General features: G+C 48.2%; 1 protein-coding gene across 1 annotated transcript in view; it reads left to right on the top strand.

Moving 5' to 3' along the window:
- Positions 1 to 18,975, top strand: part of Itgb3 (integrin subunit beta 3) — a 54,359-nt gene that overhangs the window by 14,880 nt on the left and 20,504 nt on the right. The window contains exons 2-6 of the mRNA XM_051158858.1: positions 2,387 to 2,472; positions 11,719 to 11,914; positions 12,917 to 13,169; positions 16,716 to 16,878; positions 17,462 to 17,623. Coding sequence (XP_051014815.1) covers positions 2,387 to 2,472; positions 11,719 to 11,914; positions 12,917 to 13,169; positions 16,716 to 16,878; positions 17,462 to 17,623 — 860 coding nt within the window. The remainder of the gene's footprint in view (positions 1 to 2,386; positions 2,473 to 11,718; positions 11,915 to 12,916; positions 13,170 to 16,715; positions 16,879 to 17,461; positions 17,624 to 18,975) is intronic.

Below are 18,975 nucleotides of genomic sequence, written 5' to 3' on the forward strand. Positions count from 1 at the left end.
GCCACATGCATTTTAAGCATTCATTGTACCGTTGAGCTATTTCCCCATTTTCAAAGAGTGACAGGTGTGATTTTTCCTACAAACAAACAAAAAGAACATGTATCAAAGATTTTAACCAGTTTAAACAATGTGGGAACCAGTAAGGTGTTGGGACTAATTCAGAGGGGAATTCAACGGACGGAGTTTTATGGTTGGTCAGTCACACAGAAACGAACTGGCGAATGTCTGTTAAAGAATAGGCTTTAACATTTGTGGCTTATGCTACGATGATGACCAGGTGACCAGCATCTCTGACATTTTTGTTGGATAGGAATCATATGGGTTTCTCGGGGCTGGAGAAATGGCTCAGCGGTTAAGAGTACTGATTGCTCTTCCAAAGGACCCGGGTTCAATTCCCAGCACCCACATGGCAGCTCACAACTGTCTGTAACTCCAGGATCTGACACCCTCACACAGACAGACATACATACATGCAAGCAAAACACCAATGCACATATAATAAAAATAAATAAATTAAAAAAAAAAGAATCATATGGGTTTCTCTCATAAAAATAGATTTACATCGTCACCAGTTTTCTGTGTTAACTTGTACAAAGTTGTAAACCTTTTGTTCAAGGCGAAGATGCAAGTAGTCTCTGGCCATGGCAGGTCCTTTTCTGTGTGAGTTCTGTCCAGAGGTTGAGATAGCTAGAATTTGGTTATAATAAAATAGATGTTTGACTCGATGAGAAGTTCTGGAGATAACAGGAAAACACCCCAGTATTTAGGATAATTTATTTAGAAATAGATTTACTGTGGACAAAGCCAGAAATAAGAGTTATAGGCAAAGGAGACCCTTCAGGAGTCGGGTAAGAGAACTGTCAGGCTCTCACACGAACTCTGGTGTCCCTTTTCTGACCACGTCCCCTGGATGGGGAGACCTGGCAGCACTCAGAGGAAGGATAGCAAGTTACCAAGAAGAGACTTGATATTCTAAGAGCATATATAGGGGGAGGAGGTCTCCCTCAATCACAGACATAGGGGAGGGGAGAAGGGGAGAAGTGGGAGGGAGGGAAGAATGGGAGGACACAGGGGAAGGGCTAACAATCGAGATGTAATATGAATAAATTAATAAAATTAATTAAAAAAAGAATTAAAGTCTGCATAGAGAAGCAATAAATTGTATATGTAACTGTAGTAAAAAAAAAAAAAAAAGAGAGAGAGAGAGAGAGAACTGTCAGGTAACTGGCAGCATGAGGAAGGACGGATCTTCCTTCAGCTCCTGGGAGACAAAGGCTTCCCTCAGGCAGAGGGGCTGTGTCTGAGGCCAGGGACACCAAGGCAGGGGAGAGGCTTCCACAGAAGCTAGCAGGTTTTACATCCCGGCTGCACTTCTCAGTACTATTTTGGTCCTCTGGGCTGTCCCTCCCTGCAGTCTTCTCTCTGCCTCCTCACTTTTGAGTGGCGCCTGGAAGCTTCCTGAATTCTCGCAAAACTCCCGTGCAATAGATCAGCCATTTCATAGTGACGAGGTGAGTTGCTCAAGAGCACAAGGCCCTTGCTTCCAACTCAGAGGCGCCATGTTCTTCCGGTCTCTGTTAGTCTTTCCTGATCTCCAGTTCAGCCGTTCCCAGTGCTGCGACCCTTTAATACATTTCTTCATATTGTGATGACACCCCACCCCCCCCCCCCTCCCCCCTACTCCCTCACCCTCCTGCCAACCATAAAATCATTTTGTTGCTACTTCATAACTGTAATGTCGCTATTGTTATGAATTATAATGTAGATGTATGACATACAGGGAATCTGATGTGAGGGTGCAAGGGGGTCGTGACCCACAGGTTGAGAACCCCTGCTCCAGGTCTTTTGCACATTGGATGCTTGGCCTCCAAGGCAGGCGTATTGGAAAGCTTAACATGTGGTCAGACAGTGGGACATGGCCATTAGCGTTACCCTGCCCCCTGCACCACAGCATTTAGGTGTTAATCTTACTTCATCTGAGCCTTAGGTCCTCTGTGTGGTGGCCCTGACTGCAACTAGACAATTGGAGCAAGGCCACTGCTCTGGGCCTTGGCTTTTCACTTGCTCAGTATAGGTATAGAAGCGGTCGCTGTTTAAAGCCTTTCTATTGGTTCTGATGGGGCACTTGGGTCGGGCACTCGGTCCTATCAGCAGCTGTCACTGTGGCTTCATCAGTGCTGTAGGAGTGAGTTTCTCCTCATCTTCTTTATTTTTATTCTTGCGTTATCAATAGCCCATGTTTGGTAAATGTCTATGGTGGGGCTAGGGCGTGTTTATGTGTACTTGGGATATGTTCACCTGAGTGTTTGGGAAATCTAGCGGAGTCAGGGCAGGATGGCCACTGCCTTGAGCACATCGGCTGCTAATGTCTATGCCTCTGTTGCAGACTCCAACATCTGTGCCACCCGAGGTGTGAAGTCCTGCCAGCAGTGCCTGGCTGTGAGTCCCATGTGTGCCTGGTGCTCTGATGAGGTAAGGAGCCCTCTGCCTTATTTTGCCAATACAGAAACACAACTGTCCCCTCAAAAGGAGTGGAGCCGGCTGTACTGGCCGTGGCTTAGGGACACAGACTTAGTCTGCTTCTCGTACTGTGTCCCGGCATGACAGCCAGTATAGTGAAGGTTTTATAGTAACGGAACAGGGAAGGTGTTTTAGAAATATGCCTGCCGCACATCCGGTGAGGCGGGTTTCAGTAAAGCGAGGAAATATCTGGTACAGGTGTCTGGTGTTCACGTCCCTAGCCCCTGGGTTGGTGGAAGCTAGGACTCTGCAAAGACCAAAAAGTTCTTGATAGTCTCAGGAATGTGAAATGAAACCCAGAGGTGAGCGATCCATGGCTACTTAGCAGGGTAATATAGCCCCAAACAATTCGGCTCCCAACCTGCAGCTTTCATTTGGCCTTGCAGAATGTTCAACACAGGTATGGCTCCCCACCCTCACCCTCACCCCCACCCCTCACAGTACCCCAAACTTCAGTTCATACCTTGTTTCCCTAGATGTAGGTGCTCCTGTGTATGTGCAGACACACAGAACCATGTCCTTCCTCCTAAATGCAGTTTCTTTCCCCTTCTGAGCAAGACCAGGTGACATCTTCCGATTGGAGGATGGTGGGAGGTGGGGTAATGAGTCCGGAAGCCTGCTTTGCACTCTCACTCCAGTTGGCTTGGCCATCCTTTTTGCTGGGCCTGTTGCTATCCTTCCCCAGCCTTTGCTTGCTTTGGGCTGGAATATCTCAGGCAAGAAAGGCTTTAGTCTCAAAATGAGAGAGGTGCTAGGGGTATGGAGGGATGTCAGCCTATCCCCTGAATAATCATCATCATTATCGACTCATCATCATCACCATCGAGTCCTCCTCCTCCTCATCATCCCGGAAGAGGAATCTTGTGTGTGTGTGTGTGTGTGTATACAATTTCTTAGAGATCTCTTTTTCTTCCCTTCCCTCTGATGATGCGACCCCTCCCTCTACCTTCCTTCCTTCCTTCCTTTCCTTCCTCTCTGAGGTGTCAATGGCGGAAGGAGTACAGCCCATTGGTGAGGACCAGAAGGTGACAGGAAAGGGTTAGCTGTGTCTAGGCGGAGGGTTTGTTGTGTCTGAGGCCCTGGGGAGTGAGTGTGTCTGAGGGAATGGCTAGGTTTGTGGCCAGGCTGGGAATTTGGAGCTGGCAAGGGCTGACGGGGAGGTAGGGGGTGCATGTGGCTGGAGGTTCCCAGCAGTTACAATGGGAGTGATTCACCACCCCTCAGCAGGTGGTTACCTTGCCACTGGGTTGAGAGCTACTGCCTCTGCCCAACACAGCTCTTGGACCACTCTAGCTATCCCCTCCTTCTCTGTCTGTTTCTCTTCTGGATCCTTTGGGTTTCCTAAAAAGGCAACCTCCTGGGCAGGCTGGGGAGGAAGGGAGCTGAAGGCTGTGTTTATCCTCTATCGGTGGGCGGCCCGAGCCTCCCAAGGCCAGCTTTGGCCTCTGCTGTTCAGCCCAGGAACTGCTTCTAGAGGCAGCTGCCCACCATCTGGACCAGATTGATCTCATTTAGCAAATGAAACATTTTCTCTGGGGCTTGGGGAGGGTGAGCCTTTTCTTCTCCACCCCCCCCCCCCACAGGCACGCCTCCCCTCTGGGCTGGGCTGGAGTGGCTTCTTCCTTCTCATTTGTCATATCCTCCTGCCATTGGTCACCGCCATGATTCTGTTAAGCATCCTTTCCGAGGAAGTTGTAATTCTGCATCAACTCCAGAAGAAGGAGTGGTGTGTGGAGGGTGTCTTGTTTGGACTGGATGGCCTCAAGTCGGCTGACTAAAGCAGAGAGGAACTTCCTGAAGGAGATCTACTGGAACTCAAAGGGTGTTTCCCCCTCCTTTCCTCCCTTTCAACCTTTAGTCAGTGTAGAGACAGGCAAGAGTGTCTTGGCAAGCAAGAACCTCCAGAGAGTCTGCCCTTCAGAGGGGTGTCCAGTCCCGTCCCGGCCCCTGCTTCCATTTTTTGCTGGGTTCTGACCAGCCAAAGCTTCCCCCCGCCCCCTTAGGCCATGCTCACAGATTCCATGTGACTAGACGCGAATGTGGAATATTTACCAGTCACTATGGTGACTCTTCGCCCTCTAGGGCAGACTGAAGGGGCCAGAGGGAGAGAGGCTGGGGGTGGGTGTGGTGGTGTGTGGTGTGTGGGGGCAATCAGCCTACTGATGGGGTGGAATCAGGAAATGGGTGGCAGCTAGGGCTAAAGGAAACTAAAGAAGGGAGGTAGAAAGCGTAGCAGCCCCCTTAGAATGGAATACAGTGAATCTACCATCACTCAGCGAGAGGGAGGAGGGGCAGGGCCTGTGGAGTCCGATACAGGGCAGAATGTGTCAAGCAGGGAGGAACCCTGGACTGTAACTAGAACATGGCTTATCTTTTTCCCCGAGGGGGCAGGACTTCCTTTTGCACAGCACAAGCTTAACTATTGAGTGTGTTTTGGTCTTGACTTAAAACAACCAAAGGTGGGGCTGGGGCTGGGGTGGGGGTGGGGGGGTTGTCGTGCCCTCGAAGCCCTGTACCTCCACTGCCTTGACTGTTTTAGGTGGTGCTAAAGCTGGCAGTGCCTCTGAAAACAACTGGTTGGGCTCAGCTTGTGGTCCTTAGACAGCAGCCCTTGGGTGTGTATAGCAAGCGCTTTGGCTGGGTAAGAGGGAAACGGAGCCAGTTATGTGAGTGGGGTGTTTTGGGCTCATGTGCATAAGGGTGTGTTCTTGGAGAGATAGTGTCTTGCTTAGTAACAAGGGCTGGGGAAATGTGTTATCTCTGATCAGTACAGCTAGGGAGGACACCAGCTTCACACAGAGCAAGAACCTGTGTGTGGTTTTTTTTTTTTCTTTTTTCTTTTTTTGTTTAAGTGGTATCATACTGGAGTCTAGAACTTTCCAAAATCATAGGGTAATTTGACAAGCCTGAAGTGCTTGTTAAATAGAAAGGCTCCCGGGATGGACCTAGAGCCTATTGCTGTTACAGTAGTAAGGGACAGACAATACTGCTACTGGCAGAGGGGGGGATTGGACAGGTCAGTGGAGGGGGAATTGGGGTGCCAGATGAATACCGAACACCTGATTCAAGTTGGATTAAATAGCAAATAATTTTTCATCTTGGTATAGTTTGAATATTTTCTAAATTTGGCCACCTTAGGGCAGGAGGCAATGCTAGGAATTGGTACACAGGCTTGAGCACAGGTTGGAAGGTGAGCCAGCTCACAAACTGGCATCCAAGAACGAAAGAGGAAGAATGGGGTTTGGGGCCAGCAAGTAGGAGACTCCAGCAGGAGTTATTTCCCACTCTGTATCTGCAGGGGAAAGGCTGAGGAGGGCACTATTTACAGTGTGTGTGTGTGTGTGTGTGTGTGTGTGTGTGTGTGTGTGTGTGTGCACGCACGTGCGTGTTTTTCTGTGTGTATCAGCATTTCATGACCATGTCTGTAGTTTTTTTATACTTCTGTTTAACCTGAAGCATAGATGTCCACCTGGAGTTTGGCCCCAAATTTGTTATTGTTTAAAAAAATGTATAGTAGGGTCTGGAAACATAGCTCAGTTGGTAGAGTGCTCTCATTACATGCATGAAATTCTGGATTCAACCAAGCACCGTTTAGACTGGGCATGGTGGCAACATGCTTAGAGTCTTGGTCCTCAGGAGGGAGAGGTAGGAACATCAAGGTGGAGGCATAAGTTCGAGGTTGGACTAGGGAGATGGCTCAGTGGATAAGAGCACTTGCTGAGCTGGGCGGTGGTGGCGCACACCTTTAATCCCAGCACTCGGGAGGCGGAGGCAGGTGGATCTCTGTGAGTTCGAGGCCAGCCTGATCTACAACACTAGTCCAGAACAGCCAGGGCTACCCAGAGAAACCCTGTCTTAAAAAAGAAAAGAGAAGTGGAGAGTGACAAAGGAAGAGACACCCAATATCTTCCTCTGGTTTCCTTATATGTGTGCACAGGCACACTTACACATACGTGTGTGTGTGTGTGTGTGTGTCTGTGTGCGCGTGTATGCATGATACACACACATGGGAAAAAAATTCAAGGTACATTTTGCCTACATACAAGCTCAAGGCCAGCCTGGGGTAATCCGGCCTCAACAAACACGCAAACAAACACAGTGGTAAGAGTGTGCTCCTCGTTGTCGTCATAACAACAGAGCACAAATCCTAACAGCTGGAAACTAAATTGGCTTCTCCTTTTGTCTCACCTCCCTACTTCTCTCTGTGTTCTGCTAATTCCACAGGACTGTTAGGTTTCTCAGCTCTCAAGTCAGCGATAACCAAGGGAAGGAGACAGCCTGGTCTTACCTTTCAGTGTTTATCCTTACCACGGGAGCCAACGGGGCTAGGGAGCCGGCTCTGTGGGCTCTGTGACCGAGCCTAGCACACTCAAGTTCCCTTCCAGTGTTTCCTCCAAAGAGTGCCGGTTACCATGGGGATTGTAGCAAGCCTACACTCTTACTTTTATTTACATGGGACCCCCAGAGAGGATTTGAGTCTATTTGACTCATCCTGAGACTTTGCATTTTGAAATTATCTCACAGGCTTATTTTAGCTCCTGCCCAACCCCGTGAGACAGATATCACATGGACAATTATTCATGCTGTACTTTCCCCACATAGGATTAAGGGGGACTGGTCCTAATGGCATGTGTCACTCTCCCAGGAAGGGAAGGTAATCCATCAGCTTGCAGAGCTTAGGGCCTGGAGCCTTCTACCTCTGTGGGTGAGCTCCATCCCACCAGGGGGCGGAGCTTGACTCTGCATAACATCCGGTTTTGGTGGGAACTAGAAGCCCCTTTCTAGTTTTCCTCTCATCCCTTACCCCATCTGGTACTGGGGTGGGAACGTGGGGTGGCCAAGGGTGTTGAGGACATTGCGTGATACCTTTGGGATCTTCCCAGAGCAGGAGGCTCTCAGGAAGAGCTGGGCTGATGAGCAAGCCGATTAGGTTTCTGACCTGACGTCAGCGAAAGCAAAGGGAGGGAGACAGCCTGGCCTTGCTTTTCAGTGTTTAGTTCTATTTTCCCGAGGAAGGTCATAGGGGGCGTAAGGACTGTCAGCACGTGTAAGCATTCAGCTCTCTCTTGTTAAGACTGTGGAGTTAGCAAGTGGAGTGAAGGAAACTCTGGAACAAGCATTCTCTCCTCTTGCTGAGCCTGAAGACACCTGGTGGCATGCTGGTCTCCCCTCAGCTCCTGGTCTCCCCCTCCTGGCTCGCTCCTTCAGCCTCTTGTCTTGTTCTGGAAAAGGCTCAGCTCCTCTGGCATCTTGGCATTCTAATCATTGCCTTCCGGGGAAGGTTTTCTCTGAGGTCTGTGGGCAGCTGGGATCAGAGAGAAGATTGGGGGTGTGTGTACATGTGTTTATGTGTGTACATATTTGTGTGTGTGTGTGTGTGTGTGTTCTAGAAGGAAGAGACTGCTTCCTGGGAGCGTAGGGTTTGGAGGGATGAGAGATGGGTACACACAGACCATGGATGCCCAGCAGTTAGCTCCTCCCACAGCTTTTCTGTCAGTCAGGGTAGAGATTTTCTTCTTTCATAGTCACCCATGGCTTGTGCAACCAAGAAGCTTAAGTTTGTTTTTGTTTTTGTTTCTCTGTGTAGCCTTGGCTGTACTGGCCTCCTCGTATTGTAGACCAGGCTGGCCTCGAACTCACAGGGATCCACCTGCCTCTGCCTCCCAAGTGCTGGGATTAAAGGTGTGCACCACCACTGCCCGGCAAGAAGGTTAAGTTTTATTCGGTTTGTGGAGGCTGCTTCTCTGCTTCCATATCTGAAAAGCTCAGAGAGAAAGAAGGTGTTGGGTTAGGTTTGGTGTGTGTGTGTGTGTGTGTGTTGGATAGAGAGAGAGTGTGTGTAATATGTGTGTATGTGAGGGTGAAGTGTGCGTGTATGTGTGTGTGGAGTGTGTGCGAGAGGATGAGGTGTGAGCATGTGTGTGTGTGTGTGTGCTGCTACTGTGTCACCATCCACACAGGTCAGGCCTTCAACTCATCAGAGGGGGAGCTCTTAGCTTTAGAATGTGGGTGGCTGTTTGTGGACTGATGTCTCTGCAGTTGTCCTGGTGACCAGGTGATGACCAGCTGAATAGGAAGGAAGGACATCTGTCCCCACGTGTCCCACATCCATGTCTTGTATCATGTTCTCCGAGTGCCTGGGGTGTTCCCTGCTGTGGTCCCTCCCAACTAGCTTTTCTACTTTTCATTACATCCCCTAGGCCACAGAACGCAATAAAACTTACTTTAGGAGGCGACTCACAGGCAGAAAGTCTGGGCGGCCTCTCAGTTGGGTCGCTCCCAAGCTCTGCAACTTTGGGCGAATTACCTAACTTCTTGAAGCCTCAAATTTCTTACCTAGAAAGTTGAGCTCCTCACTTATGAAGCCTCCTGTCCTTAGGCTCCTGACTTGTAAGATAAGTACCAAGCCATCATCGTTGCAGTGATGCTAGCGATGTGCCCGTCCTGTGCCTTCATGTAGCAAGTGCTCACTAATTAACAGCTGTTCTGGGATATTGATAGGGTCTTGTTTTTGTTTTTGTGGTGGTGGTTTTGGAAAGTGGTAGGAAATTGAAGTCCGAGACATTGGGAAATAGGTCCAGGTAGGGGTGTGCCAGCTTCCAGAACGGTCCCCCTCAACTTGGCACGTGACAGCCAGTCGTGTGCTCATGCAGTGCTGGCTAAATACGCTTAGTTATCAGGGTACAGTGGAACCGAAAACTTCACGTTTCCTCAACCCGCTTATCAAACAAATCAGGAAACTTAGGCTTAGAGTGACTTCTGTGGGGTCACGTGGCTAGCTAATGGGGACCTAGATCTGGGGCCTGTTTCCTGAGTTTGGTGTCTTTCCAAGAACATTTACTTCTTGCATGTGAGCACACACAGAGTTCGGAGGAGAGGATACAAGACAGTGTGTTTTTTGTCCAGAGGGAAGGAGGAAGGTGACAGAATGGGCTCTAGGCAGCTGCCCATCCTTATGGCATTTTTTCCAGCTTGTGGAATTTATTCATAGGTAGCTTATTCAGAAACTACTTATCAACACATTCTATTAATAGCTAACACGTATTGAGCACTTACTATATGCACTTATTTAGCCTGGCATAACATCCTGTGATGGAGGGTTCTTCTTCTTGTTGTTAGTTATTTAAAAAATTATTTTTAGGGCTGGAGAGATGGCTCAGAGGTTAAGAGCACTTCTGGAGTACAGGGACACATGTGCAGTTAGAACATTGTATACATTTAAAAAAAAAAGCCAGGGTGGTAGAGAGGCACATACCTTTAATTCCAGCACTTGAGAGGTAGAGGCCGGCAGATCTCTATGAGTTCAAGGCCAGCCTGGTCTACAAAGTGAGTCCAGGACAGCCAAGGCTACCCAGAGAAACCCTGTCTCGAAAAAAATTTATTTATTTATTTTATGTATGTGTACTCTATCTGCATTTACACCTGGGGGCCAAAAGAGGGCATCAGATCCCAGAATAGATGGTTGTGAGACACCATGTGGCTGCTTGGACTTGAACTCAGGACCTCTGGAAGATCAGACAGTGCTCTTAACCTCTGAACCATCTCTCCAGCCCAATTGTTAGTTCCTTTTAAAGTGATTTTTTTTTCATTGTGGTAGAATACATATAACAGAATTTACTATCATGACCTTTCTGTGTGATTGTGGTGTGTGTGTGTGTGTGTAGATCTATTTTGTGCATCTTTCTCCACCTATTTCTTGAGACTCGGGGTCTGACTGAACCTGGATCTCACCAATATGGTGAGCCTCACTGATCAGCAAGCCCCAGGGATCCTTCTGTCTCTGCCCCTCTAGCTCTGGGCTTGCAGTTATGTGTCACCATACCCAGGTGTTTGTTGTTTTAGACATGTGTACAGGAGATTGAGCTCAGGTTTCACACTTGTGCGGCAAACACGGTCCTGACTGAACCGTTTCTTTTGTTATTTTTCCACCATAACTGTTTTAAGCGTACGGTCGAGTAGCATGAAATCTATTTATAACGTGAAGCCTGCACAGTCAACCATCCCCATAACTAATTTCATTATGTGAAACTAAAATTTGAGCCTATTAAACAACTCTTCCTTCCTCTTCTCCGCAGCCCCTGGTAACCCTCATTTCCCCTTCTGTCTCTGCGGTCTTGATTGCTATCTGTAGCCAAGGATGATTACCACACTTCACTGAGGGCACCGGGCTTAGGGAGCTGGGTGTCATGCCATGGTTCCCAGTTAGTGGCAAGGATGCTGAGGGTCAGGCTTAGGGAGCTGGGTGTCATGCCATGGTACCCAGTTAGTGGCAAGGATGCTGAGGGTCAGGCTTAGGGAGCTGGGTGTCATGCCATGGTTCCCAGTTAGTGGCAAGGATGCTGAGGGTCAGGCTTAGGGAGCTGGGTGTCATGCCATGGTACCCAGTTAGTGGCAGCGATGCTGAGGGTCAGTCTCAGCCAGCTCCTTCCTGTGCTTTACCCTCTACTGTCTCTGCTTTGTCTCCTTCATCCTGGGTGAGGTGGGGAAACAGGGAACCACAATCATGGAGCTTATAAAGCAGCCAGGGTCTAACACCACAGCTTTAAATGGCTTTGACCTTGACCAACAGGAAGAAACATTTCATATATTGTTACTCCTTATGTGTGCTAAACCCCCTCCTCCAGGAAAGAAAAGTGTCCCCCCCGCCCCCAAATAACGTTGAAACTTTTTTTTTGTTTTTGTTTTTGTTTTGTTTTGTTTTTCTGAGACAGGGTTTCTCCGCTGTCCTGGACTTCCTTTGTAGACCAGGCTGGCCTCAGAACTCACAGAGATCTACCTGCCTCTGTCTCCCTAGTGCTGGGATTAAAAGCGTGCATCATCACGCCCGGCTGAAACTTTTATTTATATGCTTGGGTATTTTCTATTCTATTCAGTTCTGTTTTTCTTAATAAACCTGATTTTGAGACTCAAAGTAATGATATGTTACAATTTGGAAAACACTGGTTTAGCACGCACCTTCCTTAGTGCTCTCTCTTCTTAGTTGTCAGTTCACGAACAGGCACTAACTCAGCCTGTTTGCCCTTCCTGTGCGTGTCCCTAGAGACTGGCCTGATGGACCACAGCAGTCCGTTTATGCTCGATGATTAGCTCCAAAGGGCTGGGTAAGCTCTAAGCCATTGGGAAGTGACATGTCATGCAGGGTGCATAGCCTCCCCAGCTCTGATGTCGGGCCTTCCCCTTGGCCTCCTGTCTGCATAGGCTTTGCCTCAGGGCTCACCGCGCTGTAACTTGAAGGAGAATCTGCTGAAGGACGGCTGTCATATAGGGTCCATTGAGTTCCCAGTCAGTGAGGTCCAGGTCCTGGAGGCTAGACCACTGAGCAGCAAGGGCTCTGGAGGCAGCGCCCACATCACTCAAGTCAGCCCCCAGAGGATTGTCCTTCGACTACGGCCAGGTAGGCATGGGGGGGGCTCATCTTGGGGGAGAGAGCTGGAACCAATGTGCACAGGACGTCCGTTGAAGGTCTGAGCAGAAGCTCTTGGGGGAGGCGCAGCATGGACTAGGAATGGGGGACAAAGTGGGGGTGGGGCGTGGTGGGCAGGAAAATGGAAGAAAATGAGCAAGGGAGTCAGGATCTGGGTCAGAAGATCTGAGTGTGAATCCTAAACCCCACCATATTGCTCGTCATTTGTCTGGGTTAAGGGTTACTTAGCTCTTCTGGCTCTGCTTCCTTCTGGTGTGGCTTAGCTAGTTTATAGCTTCGTGTGGCGGTGCAAATGAGATGGAGGATGAGAATGCAATTTGTGTGCCCATTTTCCACAGGGGACAGGGAGTGTTTAGGAGCAGACAAAGTAAGGACAGAAGAGGGAAAGGTATTAGGGTAAGAGCGAGCTTTTTCGAAGCCTGGATGCTTGACCCGACTGAATCAATAAGAGTCTGACAGACCCACTATATGTAAGGCATTGACGGGATTTGGAGAAAAGCAAGGTGCGGTTCGCTTCTGAGACAATAGCTCTGGGCAGCCTGGAACTTATTGTGCAGCCCAGGCTACCGTGCAATAGCGTCCCCGTTTCTGCCTCGTGCATCCTGGGATTACAGGTGTGTGCCACCATACCCAGCAGAGTTCCTGTCCTTTACGAAGTCTGAACTGTAGCAACTGATAAGAGCTGTATGACTTGAAGTGGTAGACCCTGGGGACCCAGAGGATCACACACATGGGCATTTAGACACGGTGGGAAATCACAGGATGGAAAAGAAGCGCTTCAAGAGACAGCGAGAGGAAAGGGGTTGTAAGGTGTGGTAGTTGGGGGAGTCGACCAAGCCTTTCAAGCGTAATTTCATCAAGCGGTTATTTATCTCTCACGGCAGCCTGCTCATGTATTTAATCCTAGAAGAAGAGGAAGCAGGAAAAAACAAAACAAAACAAAACAAAACTTAACATCCTTCTGCCTTCTAGATGATTCGAAGATTTTTTCACTTCAAGTGCGGCAGGTGGAGGACTACCCCGTAGACATCTACTACTTGATGGACCTGTCTTTCTCCATGAGCGATGATCTGAGGAACATCCAGACCCTGGGTACCAAGTTGGCATCTCAGATGCGCAGGCTTACCAGCAACCTTCGCATTGGCTTCGGGGCCTTTGTGGACAAGCCTGTGTCACCATTCATGTTCATCTCCCCACCAGCGGCACTCAAAAACCCCTGTTACAGGTAACCCCCTTTCTCCACAAGCCAGCGGATCGCCCCTTTCCCTCTGTCTCAGGCTTGCCCAAGTCCTGGTTCCCATTTTTAGTTCCAGCCTTTTTCTTTAAAAAAAAATTTTTTTTTTATTTTTCACTCTCCATTTAACATGTATGTGCTTGTGTCTGTTTGTTCTGGGTGACCATGGAGGCCAGAAGAGGGTGTCAGATTACCTGGGACATGGGTCACAGGTGGTTGTGAGCTGCCCTGACACTGGCGCTGGGAACCAAACCTTGTTCTTCTAGAAGAGTACCATGTACCTTAACCACTGAGCCATCCCGCTACCCCCTCTGAGGTTGTTTTGTTGGCCACCTCATTCAAAAACCATAGCATTTACAGCTTGTTCTCTGCCTGGCAGATGGGCCTACTATCAGGAGTATTGTGCCAACAGGGCTGAAGGCTGCTTGGCGTCTTACGCAGAAACGTCATCAGCTCCTTGGCTTTGTCACAAATGAAGAGAAGAAAAGAGAGCAATAGAGAGCAGCGTAGATAAGTAACAATGTAATTAGGATTTCAGAAGGATTGGCTTGGTTGTCATCTGGTCATCTAGGGCACAATGTTAAAATGCAAGAAAATTAAATTGCTTTATTGAACTTTTTAGCAGTATGTAAATGGTGAAGTTCTCACTGTTCACCTCCTTTTAAAAAGTATTTTTAAGGGGCTGGAGAGATGGCTCAGTGGTTAAGGGCACTGGCTGTTCTTCCAGAGGACCTGAGTTCAATTCCCAGTAACCACATGGTGACTCACAACCATCTATAATGTGCCATGATGCCCTGTTCTGGTGTGCAGGTGTACATACAAGCAGAGCACTGTATACATAAAAATAACTAATTAAAAAAAAGTATATTTAAAAATTTAAATTGTTTTATGTGTATCAATGTCTGTTTGCTTGCATGTCTGTGTACCATGTGTGTGCCTGGTGCCATCAGAAGCCAGAAGAAGGTGTCAAATCCCCTGGAGGTGGAGTTATAGATGGTTGTAAGCCACCCTGTGGATGTTGGGAATTAAACCTGGGTCCTCTGGAAGATCAGCCAGTGTTCTTAACCACACAATCATCTCTCCAACCTTCACACTCCTCCCCACCCACTGCCTGTTTTTTTTGTTTTTTGTTTTTCAAGACAGGGTTTCTCTGTGTAGCCTTGGCCATCCTGGACTCACTTTGTAGACCAGGCTGGCCTCGAACTCACAGCGATCCGCCTGCCTCTGCCTCCCGAGTGCTGGGATTAAAGGCGTGTGCCACCACACCCGGCTTCACTGCCTGTTTTTTGGAGACAGAAAAATTTGCCACGTAGCCTAGGCTGGCCTCAACCTCCTGAGTGCTATATCACAGACATGAGCCAACCCGCGTTAGCTCTGTCCCTGGAGGAGCTCTAGGGGTTGAACTTAGAGCCTCGCCGTTGCTAGGCAAGTGTCCTATCACGAACAGCATCCCCCACCCCTGTCGCTTACATGTTGTTCCCTTTCTTGCTGTTGTGACCAAATACCTGGTAGAAGCAACTCAGGGGAAGAAAGGTTTCTTTTGGTCTATGGCTCAGAGGATGTTTTACCCATCATGACAGGGGAGGCCTGAAGTCTGAAGTGGCTTGGTTCATGGTGGCAGAAACCGGTGGCAGCTACTTACTACATGCCATGAGGGCTGGCAGTGGAGGAATCCAACCCCACCCACATAACCCTGTTTATGCCAGCTAGGCTCTGTGTTAGAGGTTCTACAATCTTCCCCAAACAGCACCACCACCTGGGGACCAAGTGCTCAAACACATGAACCCATGGGGCCCATCTCCCATTCAAACCACAGCAGCTTACTTGACAAAGACTGAATCTATGTATGGTAGTTAACACTATGATTACTGGGGCCGGAGAGATAGACCAGTGGTTAAGAGTGCTTCCTGCTCTTCCAGAGGACCCGACAGAGTCTAGTTCCCAGTACCTGAGTCAGGCGGCTTTGAACCCAAGCCTAGAGGTCCAACTCTAGAGCCTCTGATGCTCTGGGCAACTGCTGCTGCATACATGCGCTCTCCCTGTCTCTGCTCTCTTTCCCTCTCATAGTCTCTCCAACCCCAGACTTAAAAAATAAAATATATTAAGATGATTTCCGGGTTGACAAGGCACAGATTTACTTTTTAACCTAAAAAAAAAAAAAAAAAATTCTACAGTATAGTTTTAAAACTTCTGTCTGCTCTATTGTTTCCCCAGAAAAGATATCAGTTAGTCTGGGGATAGCAGTGCTCCTGTCCGCATGATCTGTAAGTTTACTGGACATCTGCTTTATTGTTTCAATAAAGCAGCCTTAGTGGAAACAGCTGTGATAGTTTGAGCCTCACTCCTGTATAACTGCTTTACTTGGTCTCCTTATGAGAGAAGCTCCATTATGCCCTTTACCTATCCCACCTCCAAGCTATGCCTCCAGCCCATGTCTTTTTTTTTTTTTTTTTTTTTTTTTTTTTTTTTTTTTGAGACAAGCTTTCTCTGTGTAGCCTTGGCTGTCCTGGACTCACATTGCAGACCAGGCTGGCCTTAAACTCACAGTGATCTGCCTGCTCTCCCTCCCCAGTGCTGGGATTAAAGGCGTGTGCCACCATGCCCACCTCCAGCCCCATGTCTTTGTTCGGCTTATGTATTGATTACTTTTCTAGTTGCTGTGCCCAAATACTTGATGGTTACAGGTTCTGTGATGCTGTCAAAGAGCCCATGCTTGGTAAATGGGGAGCCGGGGTTTACTCTATCCTGTCTGGTTTCATTGCTGCCTTTCTTGCCCTTTGGGCTATCTGCAGATATGGTCGTGATGCCGCAAGTAGTTTGAAGGGCTTGGAGTCTAGGCTGTCTCAATGACTGTGATTCTGCGGGGCTGGAGGTGTAGGTGTGTGGTAAAGCATTTATGGGGCATGCATGAGACTTTGGGTTCAATCCTCAGCACTGTAGTGGAGAGAGAGAGGGAGGGAGGGAGAGAGAGAGAGAGAGAGAGAGAGAGAGAGAGAGAGAGAGAGAGAGAGAGAGAGAGAGAAAGAAACCAACTAATATGATATACCCCTGGTGGCCTGGGCACCTCTGTCTCTGTCTCTGTGTCTCTCTATCTCTCCTGTTTTTGTTTTTGTTTTTGTTTTTGTTTTTGTTTTTTAAAGATTTTACTTATTTATTTATTGTATGAGAGCTCTATTTGCATGTACACCCGTAAGTCAGAAGAGGGCATTAGATCACATTATAGATGGTTGTGAGCCACCATGTGGTTGCCGGGAATTGAACTTAGGTCCTGTGGAAGAGCAGACAATGCTCTTAACCGCTGAACCATCTCTCCAGTCCCCCTCCTGTTTTGTTTTTAAGACAGGGGTTCTCTGTGTAGTCCTGGCTGTCCTGGAACTCACTATATAGACTCAGAGATCCACCTGCCTTAGCCTCCCAAGTTCTGGGATTAAAGGCATGCTCCATCACAGCCCATCCCATCCCTCTCTCTTTACCTGACCCCAGTATTACCTCCTACTATGGCTTCTGCTGAGATGATCTTTCATCCCCCTCCCCTAGTATGAAGAACTCATGTTTGCCCATGTTCGGCTACAAGCACGTACTGACGCTAACTGATCACGTGTCCCGTTTCAATGAGGAAGTGAAGAAACAGAACGTGTCACGTAACCGAGATGCCCCAGAGGGCGGCTTTGACGCCATCATGCAGGCTACGGTCTGTGATGTGAGTTTGGAGGGCAAGGGGGTTCCAGGTGTAGCTGGCACAAATCGAAATGGGGAAGGAAACAGTTCCCTTGGGGGTTTCCGGTATGATGGGGGATAGAAAGCAAGCAGGACAATGAGTAATAAATCGCTCTTGCGACATAGTCCCTTTATATCCATGCCAAGGCCACAGCCAGCACTTCTTTAAACCACAGTTGTCCCAGGTCTTCCCTAGGGAGAACATCTTCCCACATTTCCTGGAATTATGTCAGAGTCAAGCCTGGGTTCACTTGACCTCAGCAAAGTGGGCAGATGGTAGGGTGGGATTTCTTCTAGCCCAGGCCAGCTCTGTGGACGCAGCTGGGTTTCTATCACTGGAGGAGTTCTGTGTGGAGTTGAAGAAGGCATCAGTTAGCCTCATGAGCTAATCCACAGTGGGATGGCTTTCCTAGGGCGAACAAAGCCCAAATCAGAAAGCTCTTGTTTATGTTCCCAGGCTGGGGGCTGAGGTCTTTCTCCAAGGCAACCTGCCCAGCTTCCCAGGTATGGAGGTCTCTGTTTCATACTAATGACACAGCTGAAGTTGTTGTTGTTTTTTTAAACAGGAAAAAATAGGCTGGAGGAATGATGCATCCCATTTGCTGGTGTTTACCACTGATGCCAAGACCCACATTGCACTGGATGGAAGGCTGGCAGGCATCGTCCTGCCCAACGATGGGCGGTGTCACATTGGCAGAGACAACCATTACTCTGCCTCCACTACCATGGTGAGATGCCTGGTCTTACTGTGGTCCTGGCTCACTGATAGGGCTCTTTTATTCCACCCAAGGCTTTTGTGTGGATTGAAAATGGCTCTTTCTCTGAGCTCTTCCTCTTCCTCAGCCAGTGCTTATTCATGCCATATCCCAACGGGGCATCCTCATCCAGCGTATAAGCTATCTGACCAGGATTGATGTCCATGCCTGTGGTCTGTGTTCACACCGAGTCCACAGTTATCAGCACCAGCATCTTGTCATCCAGAATGGACCCAAGTGATGCTGTACCCAGGCCCCTTCTTGGAATCAAGTTCACTTGTAGTTACTGGGGAAAGACCAGGGGGCGAGGGGGAGACAAAGGTTTCATTGATGAAATGAAAAGCCCAGAGAGCAGAGCCTCTTGAGGAAAGGTTAAAAGGCAGAGAGTCATTTGGTTTGAAGGAAGGATGGTCCATGGATAATCTAGGATGATAATTAAGAAAACTTCTGAAAAGCTATTTTATATGTTTTCATTAACTATAGACAGTTAATTAAATAAGAAGGAAGGAGATTAAATTGAAATAGGAGAAACTTCTGTAAGCCATTTAAGACAAATGTACCAATGTTTAAAATAATAGCACTTTGGGTATTTGGGAGAAAGTCTTTTTTGAAATTAAAAAAAATTTTTAAATCAAGACAGAGTTTCTCAGTGTAATAGCCGTGGCTGTACTGGACTCTCTTTGTAGACCAGCCTGGCCTCAGTGAACTTAATTCACAAAGATCCAGCTGCCCCTGTCTCTGCCTCCGCCTCCCAAGAGTGCTGGGATTAAAGGCGTGCGCCACCACGCCTGGCCTGGGAGGACTTTTTACCTGTCTTGCAGTTCCTTCCCCACACCCCAAATTCATTTCCTTGAGACAGGGTCTTGCTGTGCAGCCTGGGCTGGCTTGTAGCTCTTAGCCCTCTTGGCATCATTGCTTCATGGATGTGAGGGTTACAGCAACGTGCCACTCTGCCTGCCTGCTTGTTTGTTTTTTGAGAAAGGGTCTTGTTCTGTGTATAGCCCAGGCTGGCCTTCACCTTGAAATCCTTCTGCCCCAGCCTTCTGACTGTTGGGATTAGAAGTATGTGCCACCCACCATGCCTGCTGCTTAATTCTGGTCTGGAGACTGAACACAGCATCTCTCATTATATTACGTATTTCTCAACCACCGAGCCACCCCCAGCATGCTCTTTATTTGCTTAGGTTAAAAAAAAAAAAAAAAAAAAACAGTCATAGGGGAGGGGAATAATGGGAAAATGGGGGTGGGGGGGGAGGAATGGGAGGATACAAGGGATGGGATAAACATTGAGATGTAACAAGAATAAATTAATTAAAAAAAAAAAA

This window comes from Acomys russatus, chromosome 16 (assembly GCF_903995435.1).
Source record: "Acomys russatus chromosome 16, mAcoRus1.1, whole genome shotgun sequence".
Lineage (NCBI taxonomy): Eukaryota > Metazoa > Chordata > Mammalia > Rodentia > Muridae > Acomys > Acomys russatus.